Source organism: Triplophysa dalaica, chromosome 18 (genome assembly GCF_015846415.1).
Source record: "Triplophysa dalaica isolate WHDGS20190420 chromosome 18, ASM1584641v1, whole genome shotgun sequence".
In the NCBI taxonomy this organism is placed as follows: Eukaryota; Metazoa; Chordata; class Actinopteri; order Cypriniformes; family Nemacheilidae; genus Triplophysa; species Triplophysa dalaica.
The window spans coordinates 1,218,556-1,236,563 of record NC_079559.1 but is presented as its reverse complement, the minus strand read 5'-3'; the positions used below and the strand labels follow the sequence as shown (position 1 = coordinate 1,236,563).

The 18,008-nt window shown below is 39.1% G+C and overlaps 1 protein-coding gene across 3 annotated transcripts; it reads right to left on the bottom strand.

The window, feature by feature from the left end:
* Nucleotides 1-8,098: 8,098 nt before the first annotated feature.
* lhx2b (LIM homeobox 2b) lies at nt 8,099-16,459 on the bottom strand. 3 transcript variants are annotated; one of them, XM_056773492.1, is made up of 6 exons: nt 15,908-16,459; nt 15,517-15,679; nt 13,986-14,188; nt 12,842-13,212; nt 10,029-10,234; nt 8,099-9,528 (listed from the first exon to the last, which is right to left on the bottom strand). In XM_056773492.1, the coding sequence occupies exons 2-6, from the start codon at nt 15,634-15,636 to the stop codon at nt 9,238-9,240; spliced, it is 1,191 nt and encodes a 396-aa protein (XP_056629470.1). In that variant the 5' UTR covers nt 15,637-15,679; nt 15,908-16,459; the 3' UTR covers nt 8,099-9,237. The 3 variants fall into 3 exon arrangements, with proteins under 3 accessions (XP_056629470.1, XP_056629468.1, XP_056629469.1); XM_056773490.1 differs by having other exon boundaries at nt 15,517-16,459; XM_056773491.1 differs by having other exon boundaries at nt 12,842-13,209; nt 15,517-16,459.
* Between the last annotated feature and the right edge of the window lie 1,549 nt (nt 16,460-18,008).

Sequence of the window (18,008 nt, the reverse complement as noted above, 5' to 3'; positions counted from 1 at the left end):
TTGTTTCTATGTCTGCCTGCCTGTGTTTCAGTATGTGTATTTCTCTCTCTCTCTCTCTCTCTCTCTCTCTCTCTCTCTCTCTCTCTCTCTCTCTCTCTCTCTCTCTCTCTCTCTCTCTTTGCATGCATTTGGTTGTGTTTTTCTATGTCTTAGCGTGTGTGTATATGTATGTGTGTGCATGTGTGTGTGTGTCTCTCTCTCTCTCTCTCTCTCTTTCCATGTGTTTGGGTGTTTCTCTCTATATCTGAGCACGCGCGTGTGTGTGTGTATCTCTCTCTCTTTGCATGCGTTTGGTTGTGTTTCTCTATCTCTTTGAGTGTATGTGTATGTTTCTCTATATCTATGTGTTTCGCTCTGTGTGCGTGTTTCTCTTTCTGCTTGTGTGTGTGTCTGTATGTCTGTCTATGTGTTTGCATGTTTGTCTTTTACTGTGTGTATCTCTTGTTTTCTTTGTACGTGTGTGTGTGTGTGTGTGCATGCAAGGGAGTGAGTGTATTAGAGTGGAACTAGGGTGAAGAAGTGTGTGTCAAAGAGAAAGCACTTCCCACTGCCTGTGTGTGTGTTGCAGCTGCAGCTGTGGATCTGGGAGGTCCTGCGCTATTGTCAGCCACACACAATGGCAAGAGGAGCCAGAGATGTTTCTTTACAAAGCGACTCGCTCGCTGCTGTCGAGCACCAGGAGAGGAGAATAAAGATGTCGTTGATGTACAAAGAGGTCACATGTGATGACTCATGTGAGTTTGAGGTGAAACCCATGAGGAACATTCCAGGACGTTTTGTTATAAATGACCAAAGACTATTTTATATGATTTCTCAGACCGGCTTCACTTTTACTCATACATTCGAATGTTTGTTTGTAAACATAAAACTTGAGCGAGTAACTCAGCCTTACAGACGGGAATACAAACTCAAATCATGCAGCTCATCGGTCAGGAGGTGTGTTGTTCATCTTAAAACAAACAAACGACAAAACAGGATCAAAACCTCAGACTTGCATGAAAGGAGAAGTTTCACTTTCTAGAGAATATTACAAATAATTTAATTTGGCCCTGAACACATTCAAGACTAAACACGTTTAGTTAAGGGATTAAATCAAGAGGGGGATTACATTTACTCAATGGAACAAAAATGAGATTTTATTGGAGTATTTAAGCTTCAAGCTGACATTTGAATAAATGTTTTTTAGAAGGGAGTAGAAAAACAACTTTAGCAAGAAATGGTCAATAGGAAATAATTATTTGAGAAAAAGACAAATCATGTAAAACATTGATAATGTATGAAAATGTGTTGTTTGTCAGCCTCTTGTGTAATAAACATGTGTCTTTGCTTGTTTTCTAGAAACTACATCCAAAAGTTTTAGGATGCATTAGGAGCTATAGCAGGTGAGACTTTACTTCCCTCGCGAAAATGTCTTTTTTTTGCAAATAAAATCAAAACCATGATATTTTTAGTAGAACTGTGGTTAAATTAATATGAATAAAAAGGGTTACTATACTTTCATTATAATAAAATCATAGTTAATTTTGCCGGGTGTTGCTTGATTTAATTTCTCATCCTAGAACGTCGATGTGTCACACATCACACCACCCAGAAACAGAAAGCACAAATCTCCACCTTTTCCTGCTTCGCCTTATTATTGTTCTGGCTTTTCTGTTACTCAGGTGATGCATGCCGTGGTGCTCCGTCGGTCCGCGTCCTGACCTGAATGCAGCTCCATGGATCAGCACCACCCTAATAGCGGAGGCAGCGGCGCATGGCCTTTAAAAGCGCACGCGGAATAAAGTTCAGGTGTCAGAAGTTCAACTGATTTATAATGCGAGGCGCGTCTTGATTAAGTGCTGATGTCACACGATTCCTCAGCGCTCGTTTGCCGAATCAAGACGCGCGGATCCAACAAACAAGACGAATGGCCGAGCGAGTGTCTGTAACCTTTCTGTTTCTCTTTCACGTGCCGGTGGAAGTGCAGTGCTCTCGGGTTTGTTTTATTTATGGCTTTGCTCCCTGTGTAATGTACAGTTGAGGGTGCAAAGCAAATACAAAAGAGCGGCGTATTTTCACACACGTGTGTTTGGAAGTGTCACGCCGACAATAATCAGCCATTTTTTAAAGCCAGCCCACATCACCCGCCCGCTGTCACCCGTAAGGCGTGTTTTTTTGCTGGAGGTATCGGTGCGTCTCCCTTACCTCCGCGCCGACGTCTGCCGCAGTCAACCTTCAATTATTCTTCCCCTTCCTGCACAACCTACAAAGGATACATCACAGCCTCATTCAAGGTGGGGGAAGTATAAAAAATCCCAGATACACCGATCGGTTGCCGGCTGTGTCATTCGTGAATAAACAGCGTGTCAGTCTAACCGGCTTTTCCCTTCTCTTCGCAGACAGGCTCTGTCAGCTACCGGAGAGAAACGCCACCTTGTTCCTGACAGCTAGCGATGGAGCGCTAACCAGAGCACACTTAAAGTCCCAGTGAAATTAAAAAATACAATTCTTATTTTTTTCGTGGAATATTTTAGCGTTTATAGCAAATATCTTATCAACGTGGTTCATTTTCTTTTTAAAATTCGTGTAATCTCATAATATTTAGTTAAAATCTGAAAAAGCACTTCCGCCCTGAAATGACTATCCATCTCAAATGACGTAAACTAGACGGCTTGGGCGGAGCATCCGTTAACTCCTCCCCTTCAACTCTCAGTCTGCTGCCAGTTTAATTTCCAAAAAGCAACTGCTGTTTTTAGTCATTCAATCAATTCGCAGTGATAAACGCAAGCCACGCCCACTAGTTTTCTCCTTTTCACTCGGAAATGTGTCAGAATACGGAAGTCAAAACGATCGCATTTTCCGGTTCACTCGGACTTCAACGCCATCGCTCGGTCTCACTCGAGGCCTCGCCCCGGATCTCTCTGACAGGCCTTCCTCCGGTCACTGTGACTCTGTTACCCAGGGTATGTTTTAGTAATTGCGAGAGTGAATATTAGCCTGATCAAGGGTTGTTAGTTTTGTTAGAAAGGAAATTCTGTGATGTCATAAGCGATAGTTAATTACAATCAATTAACTTGTATGTGGTGTTCAGGTCTGTAGGGCTTGTGTCCAAAAATAACGATGATATTAATTGTTTTTCTTCAAACTCAGAAATTAATATTTATTCACTTTTATCTCAGATTTTTCCTTTTTTTGCCAGGGCTAAGGAAATATTTTTATATAAAATTGTAATTATTTATGAACCTTTATTCATTTTCCTTAAATTTATGCATGTAAGTGTATGCGTTTATAAATACAAAATCAACATGGACACTACGCAGACATTTCTGGATGCTATTAATCGTGATTAATTGACAGCCCTAGTTTGAACATTTTTATGTAGAAAATGAATATCAGCTTTTTAATAAATGTGATTTAACAGAGTTACATGACTGGTATTACCCATTAATGCTTCTTGTTTTGCTTGTAATTGGGATACATCTGTAAAGTATGTTTAGATTCTTTATGGTGGGTTTTTTTTTAATTACAAATAATGCTGTTGGTCCTCTACACCCATGCACATGAACACCATACACGGGTTAACTCACAAACCCTATGACCCCCGACCATAACTAATCTTGGGTGCGCAGGTATATTTTCAGCAAAAACCAACAAAACATAGTTTGGGTCAAAATTATTCATTTTCTTTTATGCCAAAAATCATTAGGATGTTAAAGATCACGCTCTAAAGCGCCTCTGATGGACAACTTAAAAGACGATTTTCTCAACAACAACAAAAATGCCACCCTCAGATTCCAGAGTTTTAATTAGTTAGTATCTCGGCCAAATATTGTCCTATCCTAACAAAGAATACATCAATGGATACAAAATATGTATAAATCTCAACTTAAAAATTGGACTCTTATGACTGGTTTTGTGGTCCAGGGTCACATATGAGAACATGACTGTCTGTATACAAGTTAAATTGAGTAGTTCTGTTGTGTATATTCCACATTCCCAGTGTTATGATATCAAAATTAGTTGCGTTCCATTTTAAAAACGTATTGAAACTTTGGCATAATGCTAATCTGATTTTTACGTCCTGATGAACGTCTGCCTGAGAGATCTGTTTCCAGCTCCAAACTGCTGGTGAGTCTGAATGGATCCCACAAAAAAGTTTAAAAAGTAATTCTACCGCTAATAAGGTTAATTAATGACTAATATTAAACATACTATAAGGATAAAAAGATATAAAAAAAGACTCACAGGTTCCACACTAACTAGGCTACTGTTTGCTTTTGCATTCGGACTTAGAAAAGCATTTTTCTGATGTCAAGACTTAACAAGCGGGTAATATAAAATGTCTAATTAAAGATAGTATTTTTATATATTTCTGAGATATTCATCAGAGAGGTCTCGCTGCTGAAGCGTGCATCGTCGCCCATTGTCCTGACTGGAGATGGGCATGACTAATTGGTCATAATTGTTGGTGTTCCTCTTGCCTTCGTCTCCTTCAGGCCGTTCCTGTGTGGTCAAGAAGGAGATTTCCGTTATTGATGTGACAACGCGAAATTGAAAACCTTTGGCGGCGTGTCAACCCTTAATTAATCCCTCTAATTTCATCTCGCCGCTGCTCTTCAGCTATCAAATGAATGCGATTACACCCATTTTGTGGCTCGGGCGGAAGAGGTTACTCATGCTAATTAGAAGCTAGCCTGAAGAAGACAAGGGCCTGAGGGTCGGCCAGAAGAGTCCTAAATAGAGCTAAACGGTCACATAATGACCCCTGAAACACGTAGCCATGCACGCACTCATTTTCATAATGTATTACACTCAAGTCCACTTGGACACAATAGGACAAGAGGTGATTAGCGGGCATTGGCCTCGGACGCTGGGCCATGCTAACCGCTGCTTAGCCCACGTAGTCGCGTGGCACGCGGTGTTAATGAATTTCAGTTTAGTCTGAAGACCAATGACTGGTCTCAGGTTCACCTCTGTCTTGTTTCGTCTTTTGGATTAAATTCATCCAAAAATAAGTTATGTGACTTCTTGAGACATCTCTCAAAATATCTTCTTTTGTGGCGTCCACTAAAGAAAGACTCGCATGCAGATTTACAACCACATGAGAGTGAATAAATGATGACAGTTTTCCTTTTTGGTGGACCGTCCCTTTACCACCTGATCAAATAGTTGAAACTAATGTTCTCACACAGGCAGTGTCTACATTCATGCGCTCTCAATATACTTTAGATTTAAACGCTTTACATGCGGTGCATTAATGAACTTAGTCAAAGATCAATAATTGATCAGCGCATGTTTATTTAATGGGGTTTAATGGAGTATCACTCCGCTCACTTTACACACAGAGGCCAGAATGTTTACCACTTACTAGCAAGCGATAAATATATCATGAGAACATCCTTCAATAATTGACATAATGCAAGTGCCGGGGATCCCGCTGCCAGCGGTTGGCATCTGTGTGTGCGCTGGCCAGAGGGTCAGTTTGTTTTTTGGCGGGAGGCTCTGACGTGTTGTGAATGGCCGAGCCGAGGTGGTCCCGTCCCAGACGTCCCATGGCACTGAAAAATGAATGGCAGACCACTGTTGGATTAATGATGCCCACCAGAAGAGATGATGGAGATACACCAGTGCAGACGTACATCGTCTATTTTTGGACAAATTCTTGATTTCTTTGGAAGATATGTTGGAGAATACAAGTTCTGTTGACTCATAATATGATATGAGATGGTGCGGACTGTTGCTTTGTTAGGGGCCAAGGGCGGTTTAACCAAAGGCGACGACCATCCTTTACCCTGAGCAAAGATACACAACATTAACAAGTCAATGTTCTTCTTCTGCTCGCATTCTGCTTGTCCTCCTGGTTAGAGCTTCACCCCAAAATAAAAATTCTCTCGTCATTTGCTTATCCTTGTGTCATTTCAAACCTGCATAGGTTTCTTATGAGTTATTTCGAAGAATGTCAATAATCAAACAACACTGAACTCTATTAAATGAATACAAAACGACAGCGACCAATCCCAAAGTATCTTCTGTTGTGTTCCAAAATAAGGATGAATAAACAATGACAGATTTTTTTTCCCGAGTGAACTATCCCTTTAAGAGGCATTGAGTTTTCTGGAGAAAACTCAAATGCTTTATTCTGTGTTTAATTCGAGAACTGTTAAAGGATTGTAGATTTATTTAGGACTGGTTTTATTGTAAGACTTAAATAGAGATTGGTCAGGTCTACTGTGTGCTGTTTAATCTCTAATCTCGCTGGTTAATTCATCCACAAATTGAATAAAGCACAAGTTAACGGGTCTGATCGAATCCAGGCACAAAATAAACCCCCCTTTTGACCCGGAGGGTGCCGTCGCCTGTCGTCATCACATAATCATTGTCTGCGAAATACCTCCGACACTTTGCGGTGTCTTCAAATCTCTGCATGAATCTCTTGCACTCTTTTAGATTCAGCACAGTCAGAAATGTTGTAATTATATTCCATATTAAAGTTTATTGGAGCAACTCTTTCCAAAGGGGGGGGCGGGGGCTGTTGTGTGTTTTAAATAGCAACCTCTCTCTCTATTAAAGCCTTCAGCATGTGGCTTTATGTGGGAATGTGCCGTACATCTGGGCACCACATTGGCTTCCACGGTGGCTGTCTGGCTCTGGCACCCATCGTAAGCCCATTACAACCCCAGTCTGCCAGGCCCCCAGGAGCCCGAGCGGTGGGCTTCAGGCCAGACCACTCCAGATCTCACACGCTCTCTTTCAGGAAGAAACTGAAGATTCAGGGAGTCAGTGACATAATGTTTATGGAGATGTTTGTTGAGACGAGCGTGTCAATGTACATGAATGAGTCGGGGGCTTCCAGCCAAACATCCAGGTTTGTTGAGCGTATATTTCAGACAGGCATTATTAAACAATCATCTACTGTTTAATGTTTTTACAAAATAGTTATAATACCTATTTTTAAACTTAATACACAGATTGTGTGTTCTGTTTACAACTTGGTGAACACTTTGCAACAAGGTTGTATTTGTTAACATTAGTAAATGCATTAACAAACATTGACAATGAGCAATATTTTTTCCTACACAGCTAATTAGAATGCTTGATTCTGATTGGCCAATCGCAACATTTGCAGTTAGTTATTCCCAGATAACAACCGTTCAAAACATTACACACAGTAACCCGGATGCAGCAAATCATTTTGACAGGTTTTTTGACAAATTAAATATAAATATGTCTTTTAATAACATATCTGACATTATATTTACAAATGATTAAACCATATTGCCCGTTTGACATTTAAACGTCGTTTCATACCTTAAAACCGAAATAAACGGCTTTCGCGGAAGGTCTGCGTTCAGTTAAAATGAGCTAATAAAATATTTCAAATTCACAGTTTTTATTCTTGTGGCAGGAAGCCTTATAATTAGCGGGGTAATGTACAAGGAGCCGGCTGTTATCGTCAAATAAGCCTCTTCAGTGTGATCACACTGTCGGGGATTATTTCTGCGATAACAACCGGCTGCCTGTACATTATCCCTATATAGCATCAATTCTTATTCATCTTAGTTAATGGCAATCCAATTATTCGTGTTAGTTAATTTTGCATTAACTAGTCACATTTAGTCACATTTGATTTTAAAAATGTATAAATAAATGTATTAATAAGTTATTTATTCAAATTAACATGTGAAATATATATATGAAAGTATTGTTCATTATAAGTTCATGATTGCTAATGTATTAACTTTGTTAACAAACCTTATTGTGATGTGTCACCACGATTTACGTCTGTTTTCTTGTATGCATGCGTTTTTAAAGTGTTATGAAATCAAAGGACTCAAAGAGACTTCAGAAATGGACTGGCACACATCCTACATTCTAAATAAACTGCTATGAAATCATTGTATGTGCATCTGGTAAAATCATTCATATTTTACAGACTATAATCGTATTATTATTTTTTGGAGAGAGACAATGTAACACATTTGTTGGCATAATCTGAATTTATTACCGTTCAGTTTAACCGTGGTTTCTTTGTTAGAGTTCTAGCTACGTTTTTTCATGGTGTACAAGCATTTGAAATGGGCGAAATAATGAGGACCACAGACTAGTGATTCAATTTTGTATATTTTTTACAGAACTGAAGATTTACATCAAAGGGTATACTGCAGGGAGTGGACTCAATTACTCAATAATCTGTCAAAACTGTACAGCATTTTCAACAAGCAGCCTCAGGTTACCATGGAAACATTTACCCTGTCTCCAACACTGTCACATCTTAATGGTTGAACACAAAAAAAATCACCTAACCGAATGAGGAAAAAACAGGTTTCCTTCCATAAATCAGTATTTATTTGCGATTGGATCCGTTTCAGGTGCTATTCCTGTCAAGGTTTGTCTTTTTACAGATTTGAGTCAGTCTCTCTGTGCTGTTTCTTCTATCAGTGCTTTGTGTCGTCTCGTGAGATTGAAACACCTCATACTGCTTCATATCCAGTGATGTCTGAGTGAGGTAATATGTTGGAATGAGAGTATACGGACGTAACTTTCCTCTGTGTGTTTATCTACGCGTGTATGCAGAATCACCGTTTTCATCCGAGAAATGAAAATATACATGTCATTCTTTCAGCGACGCTAAAGGGGCTTCAGTGACTACACTGCAGGATAAGGCACATGACAGTCAGGCTAACCTTTGCTGTTTTTACTCTTATCTCGTGATTCACATTGTAATCCGGTTTTCCACGCACTGACCCCCGTGTGTGAACATAAATAAGAACATGGATCTGTTGCCATCATCTGCAGTCTCAGTCTCTCACTGTAAACATTGCTGGGGGACGAATGAAATAAAAATGCAAATCAAGTCTTGAATGGCTTCAAAGACTTTAAACAGAAAATGCTCAACAGATCCGTCAGTGAGACTCGAGTCTGCTTCCAATACTCTAAAGCGGCTCGTGGCCAAGCGACAGTTCATCTCTCCTACTTCCCAGCGTCCTTATAATGTCAAATCGGCCACATCAGTAGAGCTCCTGGCCTACACGACAGATGTCCAGGTAGATCGGTTTAAATGTTTGACAGTGGGTTTGTGAATAACTTGAGTCACAATGAAATGATGCTTCACAAAATGATAAAATAACGCTGTTTCTGATTTCAGTGGATATTTCATAAAGTCAATGAGACGTTGAAAAGGCGAACCCTGGTAACACCGCATCCGGGATTGGGCGTCAGGCAGAGGTGTCGACACACTCGCACGTCTCTAAATGAGCATCAGAAGAGGCTGGTCAACGTGCTCTGCGAGGGACTCCGGCATTCGTGAACGTCCAGACTGCCCGGCAGAGAGGTCAGTACGGAGGTGACAGTCGGCATGGTGGGGTTCGTAAGGTCTGTGAGGGTGGTGGGGGTGCTGGACGGGCTCATGGAGGCATTGGAAATCTCCGAGGCCGGTCCGGAAGGCGTTCCTCCGGGCAGGGTCGAGCCGTCCGAGGCTTTGTCCACACCCGTGTTCTCCTGACGTAGAAGGTTCCGTCTGAACTTGGCCCGAGCGTTCTGGAACCAAACCTGCGTTGAAAGAAGACGTGACGGCATCAGCAGTTAGAAACGAGTGCACAGAAACGTGAGAAAATGTTGTGATACACGAGGGACACGCATTAGTGTCTTCAAAGCAGCGTGACGGCTTTGTTTTCTGGCAACCATCATTAACGCTTGGAGATTTTATTCTTAGTTTGAGCTCATGCATTGTCTCTTGGTTGCCTTGCCAAAGCGTTTACAAGCCAAGTGTGTTTAGTTTTTTTCTGGTTTCAGCGATGGCTGACAAACAGCCTTTTATTTGTAGATATGATCTAAAACGCAAGCTTCGTTTCTGCATGTATTTCATTTACATTTCTTGCTTGCAACCTTCGCCTTTAAACATGGTCTGAGTAGGCAAATTACATATCATTACATTTTTAATTCCTCTGTCTGTTTTGTCGCCGAAGTGCAAGAATGTGTAAGACTTCTATATTTGACGAAACTAGACACATTATTTAATTTAGTACAAAAACTCATAGGAGATTTCTGACCTGTAGCACACGTTTGGTTAATCCTGTTTTCTGAGCCAGCTGTTTCAGGTCCTTGGCGTCAGGATTGTGGTTTATGGCAAAATACGACTTCATGGTCCTCAGCTGATGGTGTTTGAAAGACGTTCTCATGCGTTTGGTCTTCTGGCTGCTGTTGTATTGAGAGTCCCGGTCCATTGGATCGCCATCGTTCTCATTGCAGCTCAAAGCTGTTTGAATTGAAACACATAACATAGATATGAACTATTCTGCTGTTACACAAACATTTATTGTTTGTGTGCCAAATAGTGTGTATTATACACATTTCAACAGCACATTATTAAGACACAGTTAAAAAAAACCCGGCAGATTTCTCTGAAGCATTGAGGTGCTTGAATAGACTCCATAGTAATTTAATATTTCCCTGTAAAATCCTTGAATGAAATTATACAGATAGATTGTGAGAGGCAGACAGCTCGGTGTTTCATCATATGCAGGGAGGCGAATGAGAATGAGAAGGTTTCTCTCCCTCTTTTGTCTTTTGTTGTGTCTCTCCTGGCTCTCTAGAAATGTGTTTAGTCTTCAATTTAAACTGAATAACAGAGAAGTCGCAGCACAATAATATTGCTGCGTTTGCAAGTTACTGCATCTTTAATGATCTGCATGATGATGTGACCTTACGTCAAATTTCTTTTTTACAAAAAAGAAGATTCTGAACACAATATGCATGTTCACATTCAGCTGTGTGAATATTAAAACGTGAATACATTTTTTCTGCATTTCTTAAAAAGTGCACTGAGTTAAAACAATGCATCAAAAACATTAAGCCAGTGCGAACCCCTCTACACGTGGCATCTTTTCCTTTCTGTTTATAAGATGACTTGTGTTGAATGTAATTCATGCATCCATCGCTGGGCACGAGTGTTTAGGAGATAGGCCTGTCTCAATGTGTCAGAAATGTGTTTGCGCCAGTTCCAAATTCTTGGCAGAAGTTTATGTGTTGCTAGACGCATGACAGTTCGGAATTATGTTTTCTCTGACAACTACAAATATTAGTCATTGAAAACGGTCTGATCAACACTTCAGATAATTAACCTTGAATGCTTACAACGCTACACATGGCGAACAAATGTTTTCTCCTGACAGAAATATGGCCATTGAGAAAAACTGTTACCTTTACAATAATGATGCATGTCAAGAACAATTTAATCTCTAACACAGAATGACTCTTGTTCACAGTAATATTGTCACAGGGAATCTTTATTGTTCTTGATTTGTCAGGTTTTTTCCTGCCTGTGCTGTTGTTTAAAGTGTGATCTGATGGGGGCAGCAATGATCTGACTTTGTCCTGCCTTAAGAACACAGACACCCTGAACTTAACTGCTTTTCTAAGAATCGATGTGGTTTCAACAAAGTTTTATCTAACTTTCTATTTGATATCTTTTAACCATAGACTACTTTAAACGCTGTTTAATACACAAGACAAGCAATGGTTCAAATTTGACAATTTAAAAGAAAGATCCCAGACAACAAAGCAACAAAACAACGTCTAAAGTGATCGTTTTCTTGCGCAATTTTTGCTCGAAAATACACTTATAAACTTTTGTCTTATTTTCTTGTCTTAACGTTGCCAGAAATATATTTGCATTTAAATATACGTGTCAAAGGAGGTTCATGTCCTAAATATGATAAATGGTGACGTTTATTTGATCTTAAAATACAAACAAATCTGATTTATTGCTCAATTTTATTATATGTTCGGTAAAAGATAAGACTTGTCGATTTTCGTTTTTTTTATAGTCATATCCTATAAACAGACTTTAATATTAAAAATAAATCTTTTTATAGCCCATGTGAAAACAGAGCACTGGTAAACGAATTTGTCAGCATTTGCCTGGAAAAGTTACATGTTCTCTGTCTCTCTCCTCCCCTCTTTCTTTCTCTTGTGTTTAATCTTCTGTAGATCTCGACTAGCATCTAAGCCATTTTCCACTTGTCAGCCCCTGTAGTCGTCATCATTCCTCTGTTTGGTCCTCAAGCAGGGGCCCACATGCCCCGCTGAGGGGCCTGAAATGCCCAGGCGAACAAGTCACGTTGTTCCAAATTGTTCAGCTCAAGCTTAAAGTGTTTGGCAGAGATTTGTGATGTGTATCGATTGTCTTAAGTAAGTGGACCATACTGCATTATTCATAGTTTAATTTGCGTTTACATATACGTGTTTTTTTAAATACCATAATTTAAGACTATATTAACACATTTTCGATACATAGGCCTATAAATACCCGAGGAAATGTTTGAGGATTTCATGTATTTTTCCCGCAATATTTTGTACAGCAAAATAATGGCCAACAACTACATATAGGCTACATATATACAAAGAGAGAGATTTATTTTAACAAACTAATTAGATAAATCAAGCCTTTTGAAGCACATTATAGTCAACAATCGAATAATTGCCTACACGTATTGTTTCGTTATTACTATACATTTCTTTTTTATTTTAAATGTTACACTATTTACAGCAAATTAAAATTGTTTTCAGGTTGTTATTGACCTAATTCAAGATAATCGCAAATCAGTTTATTAATTATGTGCCTTCGTCATTATAATGATTTCATAACAAACGTAGGCCCAAATTGTTAAAAGGTAGAGTTACATTTTCGTTTATTTAATACTGATCATTAAAGAGTTGAAAAACGTAAAAAGACATCGAACACTTAGCCAAACATTACCAAGTTGTTACAGAACTCATATCAACAATATTGAAATAAAAATCCACTTGCAAAAACAGTTTTATAGCAACGTCAAAGACAACAACAAGTGCGAGTCGGTCTTACCTGCGTTGTACGCCGCCAGGTCGGCTCCGGGCCCCGGGCTCTTCCTCTTTCTCGGTCGGCCCTTCTGCACCGTGTTCACGCCGTTATAATAAGACAGTCCTAGAGGGCCCGTGCTGCCCAGTCCTTTATTAGGAGCTACATCCGTGTGATTGAAATGCGTGGGGAAGTCTCCCTGGATGAGCGTTTCAAAGTGTAGCCTGCAGTACACTAGACTGTCTTTCATGCCGAAGTGGTCCCCAGTCGTCAGCATTTTGTTGCACGTCGTGCAGGTGAAACAGTTCAAGTGGTACACCAAATCCCTGGCTCTCATGACCATTTCCGAGGCCGAGATCCCGAGGTGGCACCGGGCACATCTCTGCACCGAAAACCTTCTGCGGGAGAATAGAGCAGTTGTGACCTTACAGCACACTTCAACCTGAAAGTGGCTCTAACACTCGAATGCTGTGCATGAATAAATATCGACGACTGTTGACAAAAAATGTGCAATGCTTTTGCACGTGATGGGATTTCTCTAAAATAAAACATAAATCACTTAACAGCACGGATAAAGTTAAACTCGTTTATCGCTAATAATGTTCAAGAATTGCTCAATTACGTGCCATTGAGACTGTGCCACTTCCTAATTGAAGATAGGAGTGGATAAAGCTGTACTTAAATGATTATCTAAATAGGCATCTTATTTCCCCTGTCTTTAAATTGTATAGCAAAACGGAATCGGTAAGCGCAACGTAACAGTGACATGTAATTTTCTATACATAATACTTCTTTGTCGAACGCATCTTTTTTTATGAATTATTAAATTACAAAATGGCGTCCAAAAATATCAAATGCAAGACAAAAATAGGACATTTCGGTGTGTGTGTTTTTTTTTTTTAGAAAACGCTTTATTGTGAGTCAACGAACTTTATTAACTTTATTAATATTTACAATTACGCATTTTTTGCAGACGCTTTCAGTGCATTCAAACTGTAAATTAATGTAAATGTAAATGTAAATGTAGGCTATTCCGGAAAATATCAATTTATGTTCCTGATTTATTAAGTTACCCTAAATTAAAAAGTCAGGCTTTGAGTTTTCCCATTTACCCATAACGAAAGGTTCGATGTCGTGCAGTGTTGTGCTTCTGGATATGTGTTGTGCACACCTGTAATAGTCTTCTTTGCAGTAGATGCTCCCGTCTTTGCTAAAGCAGGTGAGCTCAGATTCCAGGTTTAGTTTACACTCGCAGCATTTCAGACAGCGCATGTGCCACTGCTTGTCCACCGCGAGCAGGTAATAGCGATCCGAGATCTTCCCTCCACAGCCCGCACACAGAGCTACCCGGTCCCCGCTGATGGAGGGCATGTTCTGCACAGACAAACACACACAAGACCCAATAAATACCCAAACTCAAATCCCACACGGTATTTTATCCAAACGAACATATAAACATTAAATTGTTCATGCAAAGTGAATATAGAGTAACAATGTAAACCTTACATGCTGTATTTTGCGCATTTACAGAAATAAAACTAAGAATAAAACTATTACTAGTTTTCATTACTTGTGTACAGAATGGGAGGGGTTTAAGATCTAATTCGCAATCTAAGAGCAACAGTAACTGGTGTGTATAAGAATAGATGTTATAACATGTTCTTTTTATGCAGCGAAATATCAATATTTTTCATTACAATTATAAGATAACATAAAATATCAAATATTATAAAATACACAATAGAACAAATGATTGTACTTAAATCATTTATAAGTAATTACAGCAATTCAATAAAACTCTTCGAACGCAAAACGCCGTGAACCTTTATTTATGTTTTTGTATTTATCGTCCTGCATTTTGGCCTGCATGTATTTACAAAAACGTAAACAGCTTTAAGCATTACATGAGCCAAACAAACTGACAAAAGAATGTTATTTTCAAGGCATCAATTCATAAATGTCTAGTTTTTGTATTTAACAATAAGATCGAAAAGAATTTTGTTGAGTTCTTATTAAATGTCTGCTCTTTCTCTCTCTTCTCGGCAATTTAATGTAAATAATTCAAGGTAATTCTAAGAATAAAAGTAAGGCTGAGTATTTAGTTTTTTTAATTATGGTAACGTTAAATTGCTGAACTTCGCGTTAATAATATAACAGAACTAACTACATTGATTAACCAGAATAAACTACAAAACTGAAAGTTACTGGTGAATACTAGCATACTTTATATTTCGCAAAATTATATAACCAATTCTTAAAAACAAAACAAAAACGTTGATTTTTATTTTGCTTGTGTATATGTTAGTTTTAATTGTTTCCTGCATTGTTGCTAAGGCCAAATTGATTCGTCGTTATTATTATTTTCGTAACTTGATTATCGAAACTAAATCAGTCAATATCTCGTGCAGGATTACATGCATGCAGTTACAAAAATTAAACGAATAGATGTAACAATTGCCCAAATAGCCTATTTGTATCTCGTAGCTTTAAAGAATCCACCCACGACAAAAGATTACAAGCCATGCATTGAAGAACAGGCCTGAAATGTTGGCCTCGCAGAAGTTTGAAGTTTGTTTAAATAGACTGGATCGAAATCACATCTTTTGGGCCTCTATATCACAGTCTGAATAACGGTTCAGTTAACATGGGCTATCAGGATTTCCAAGCAAACGCCTGAAGCGAGAGGCATGGCTTTCTCCTACCGTCTCTGTTTCCCCCATATCTATGGCCGAGCTGATAGTCGCAGAATCTCTCTTTCCTCTCCGCTCCATTTCTTCCATAACACCATGCATCTCGCCTCCAGGCAGACCGTGGAAAAGCATCGTCGCCGCAGATGAGACCGAACAGCACGTGTTTCCGTCAGATCTGCAACCCAATATTTCCGTGAGACGCACTTCTAGTCCTGTGCAGTTCATATGACCTCTCTCTCTCATTAAAGAAATCCCGTTTGGAGAATCTGATCGAGCTAATCGTTATCAAAACTGTCAGCTCCGGCTCTTTTGTATGCAATAATTTCTCAGACCTCAAAGCATGCACCCGCTACAGATAGATTGGTATAACCTATACGAGCATTCCAGAGCTTTGAGTGCATACCAGCTCCTGATGCCCCCTCTACATGTGCAACACTGGACCCTCCTTTTTCTTCGTGAGTAACTTTCAGTTACCACATTTTGGACATGCATTTGTCAGTGTGAGATCTCAATAGTTTTTCTCTCTCGCCTCTTCAGAAATCAGTCTTGGAGCTTGTCGGCTGCCACCGGTCATTACGCAGAAAAAATCCGACGTTGCATCGTCGAAGAATAAATAAAAACAGCAGCAATATAATTCCCGGGAAAGGATTAAATGAAGATAAGGATCGTGTAAGTGACTATATCTTCGTTCTCGTGTCTTCGGCTCCTCTACGACAGTTTGTCATGGCGCGCACACACGCGCAAATCGTCCAACTTCAGCTTGGATACGCAGAAAAGGCAACTAACTCAATGAGATGCTTGCCCTGTCGTATGTTGTATTTTCTGTGAAAAGAGCCTGTTGTTGATCGTCCCGCATGCAGTAAGCTCAGCATGTAGGTAATTGAGGAGGAGGAGGAGTTGAGGACACTTTTGGTTTGTACAATCCAGTGATGGCAGTGAGGCTGATCCAACCTCCCTGCGCTCTTCCCTCTCCAAACGTGCGCAAACCCAACGCGCCTTTTCTACCGGGACTTTGACGTCACGCCGTTTCGTTCGTGATTATTGGCTGTTCGAACCCTTGATAGACTCGATGTATCGAATTGTTGCCTGGATTTTTATGTCGAATGGACAGAAATTTCATGGTAACTGGTGACTTTCTGTGATGCATCCCTTAAAAGGACGTTTTCTATACATTTTCTTATAGAAATAAATTATGTTTTTAAGACATAAATTATTTATGGTATAGGCTAAAATGATTTTTAAGATGAGTAACTGTTTGTGTTTACAAATGTAGTGAGATGTATTAACATTTCGCAAACGGGATTTTCTCTTTTTATATATATATATATATATATATATATATATATATATATATATATATATATTGTCGTCCTCCTCTTTACTGACTGTTTTCTATGCGAAGGAGTACTAAATAATGTCTTTTTTCACCATTAGGTCGAACTTGCTGGTCTTCGGATTGATCCGCTTTACCAGACGAGCTGCTTGGGTATAATACGGCACCAGTCCCGCACAGACCCCCGTGACCCGTTTAAACAAAAGGAACCAGAAGAGCGGAATATTCTTCTCTCATGCCTCTCTGTCAGCCTTAAATTCACTCTCACAGATTGTAAAAAGTCCCATTAATATCAGTGAGACACTGCATTCTGCCGTTTTATAAATCTAACCAAATGATATGAAACATAATCTACAAAACCATGTCGATATTCATAAATTATTATAGTAATTGTATGTATAGTATTTTTCCCATTTCAGGTCGTCCCTGGCTGGCCACGCGCAGACTCTACGACTTTCTCACAATCTTAAATGTAAGAACAATATTTTTTACCAAATACTTTTAAAATCCTTCTGTTACTTTATTCATATTATACGTTGTTTCTTTATTTCTTCCTCTCCTTCTTTTCTTTCTTTTTGAATCTCTGAGGTGAGCATAAGGAAACACAATGAATATCTCGGATCATTCATTATTAATGGCCGCCCTCTTTTGTACTTCAGATGGACCGCTGTGAGCCACTGTTTCCAAATCCCAAAAGCCCATATGTTTGTTTTACTTATGCATCCATCCAGTATAATAGCTGGTGATTTTAACACATCTCTCATTTCCACGCGGTTGCTAAACAGGCAGGAAAAACGAAATCATGAGTGAATTGACTTGATCAGAGTTTATACTCATATTTAATATTTAAAATTATACATTAAAATCTAATATTATGTAAATTTTAATATAATTAGCTTGCTTTATATAATGTTACATGCACTTTATATTCAATTTGGGAATTTAAAATACTTTTGTATTTTTTGTTTTTAATCTAATAATTTATAAAGCACTTTTAATTGGCGCTCTAAACATAATTGGCGACACAGTATTAATTTCGGGCCTTGGAGAGCAGCAGACCTCAGTAAAAATCCAGTGGGAGGAACGAGCCCCCACGTGACTCGTGTCAAAAAAATACTCAGGACCGTTCAACTCAAATATAATCAATTGATTTTTGAGTGGCACTATATGG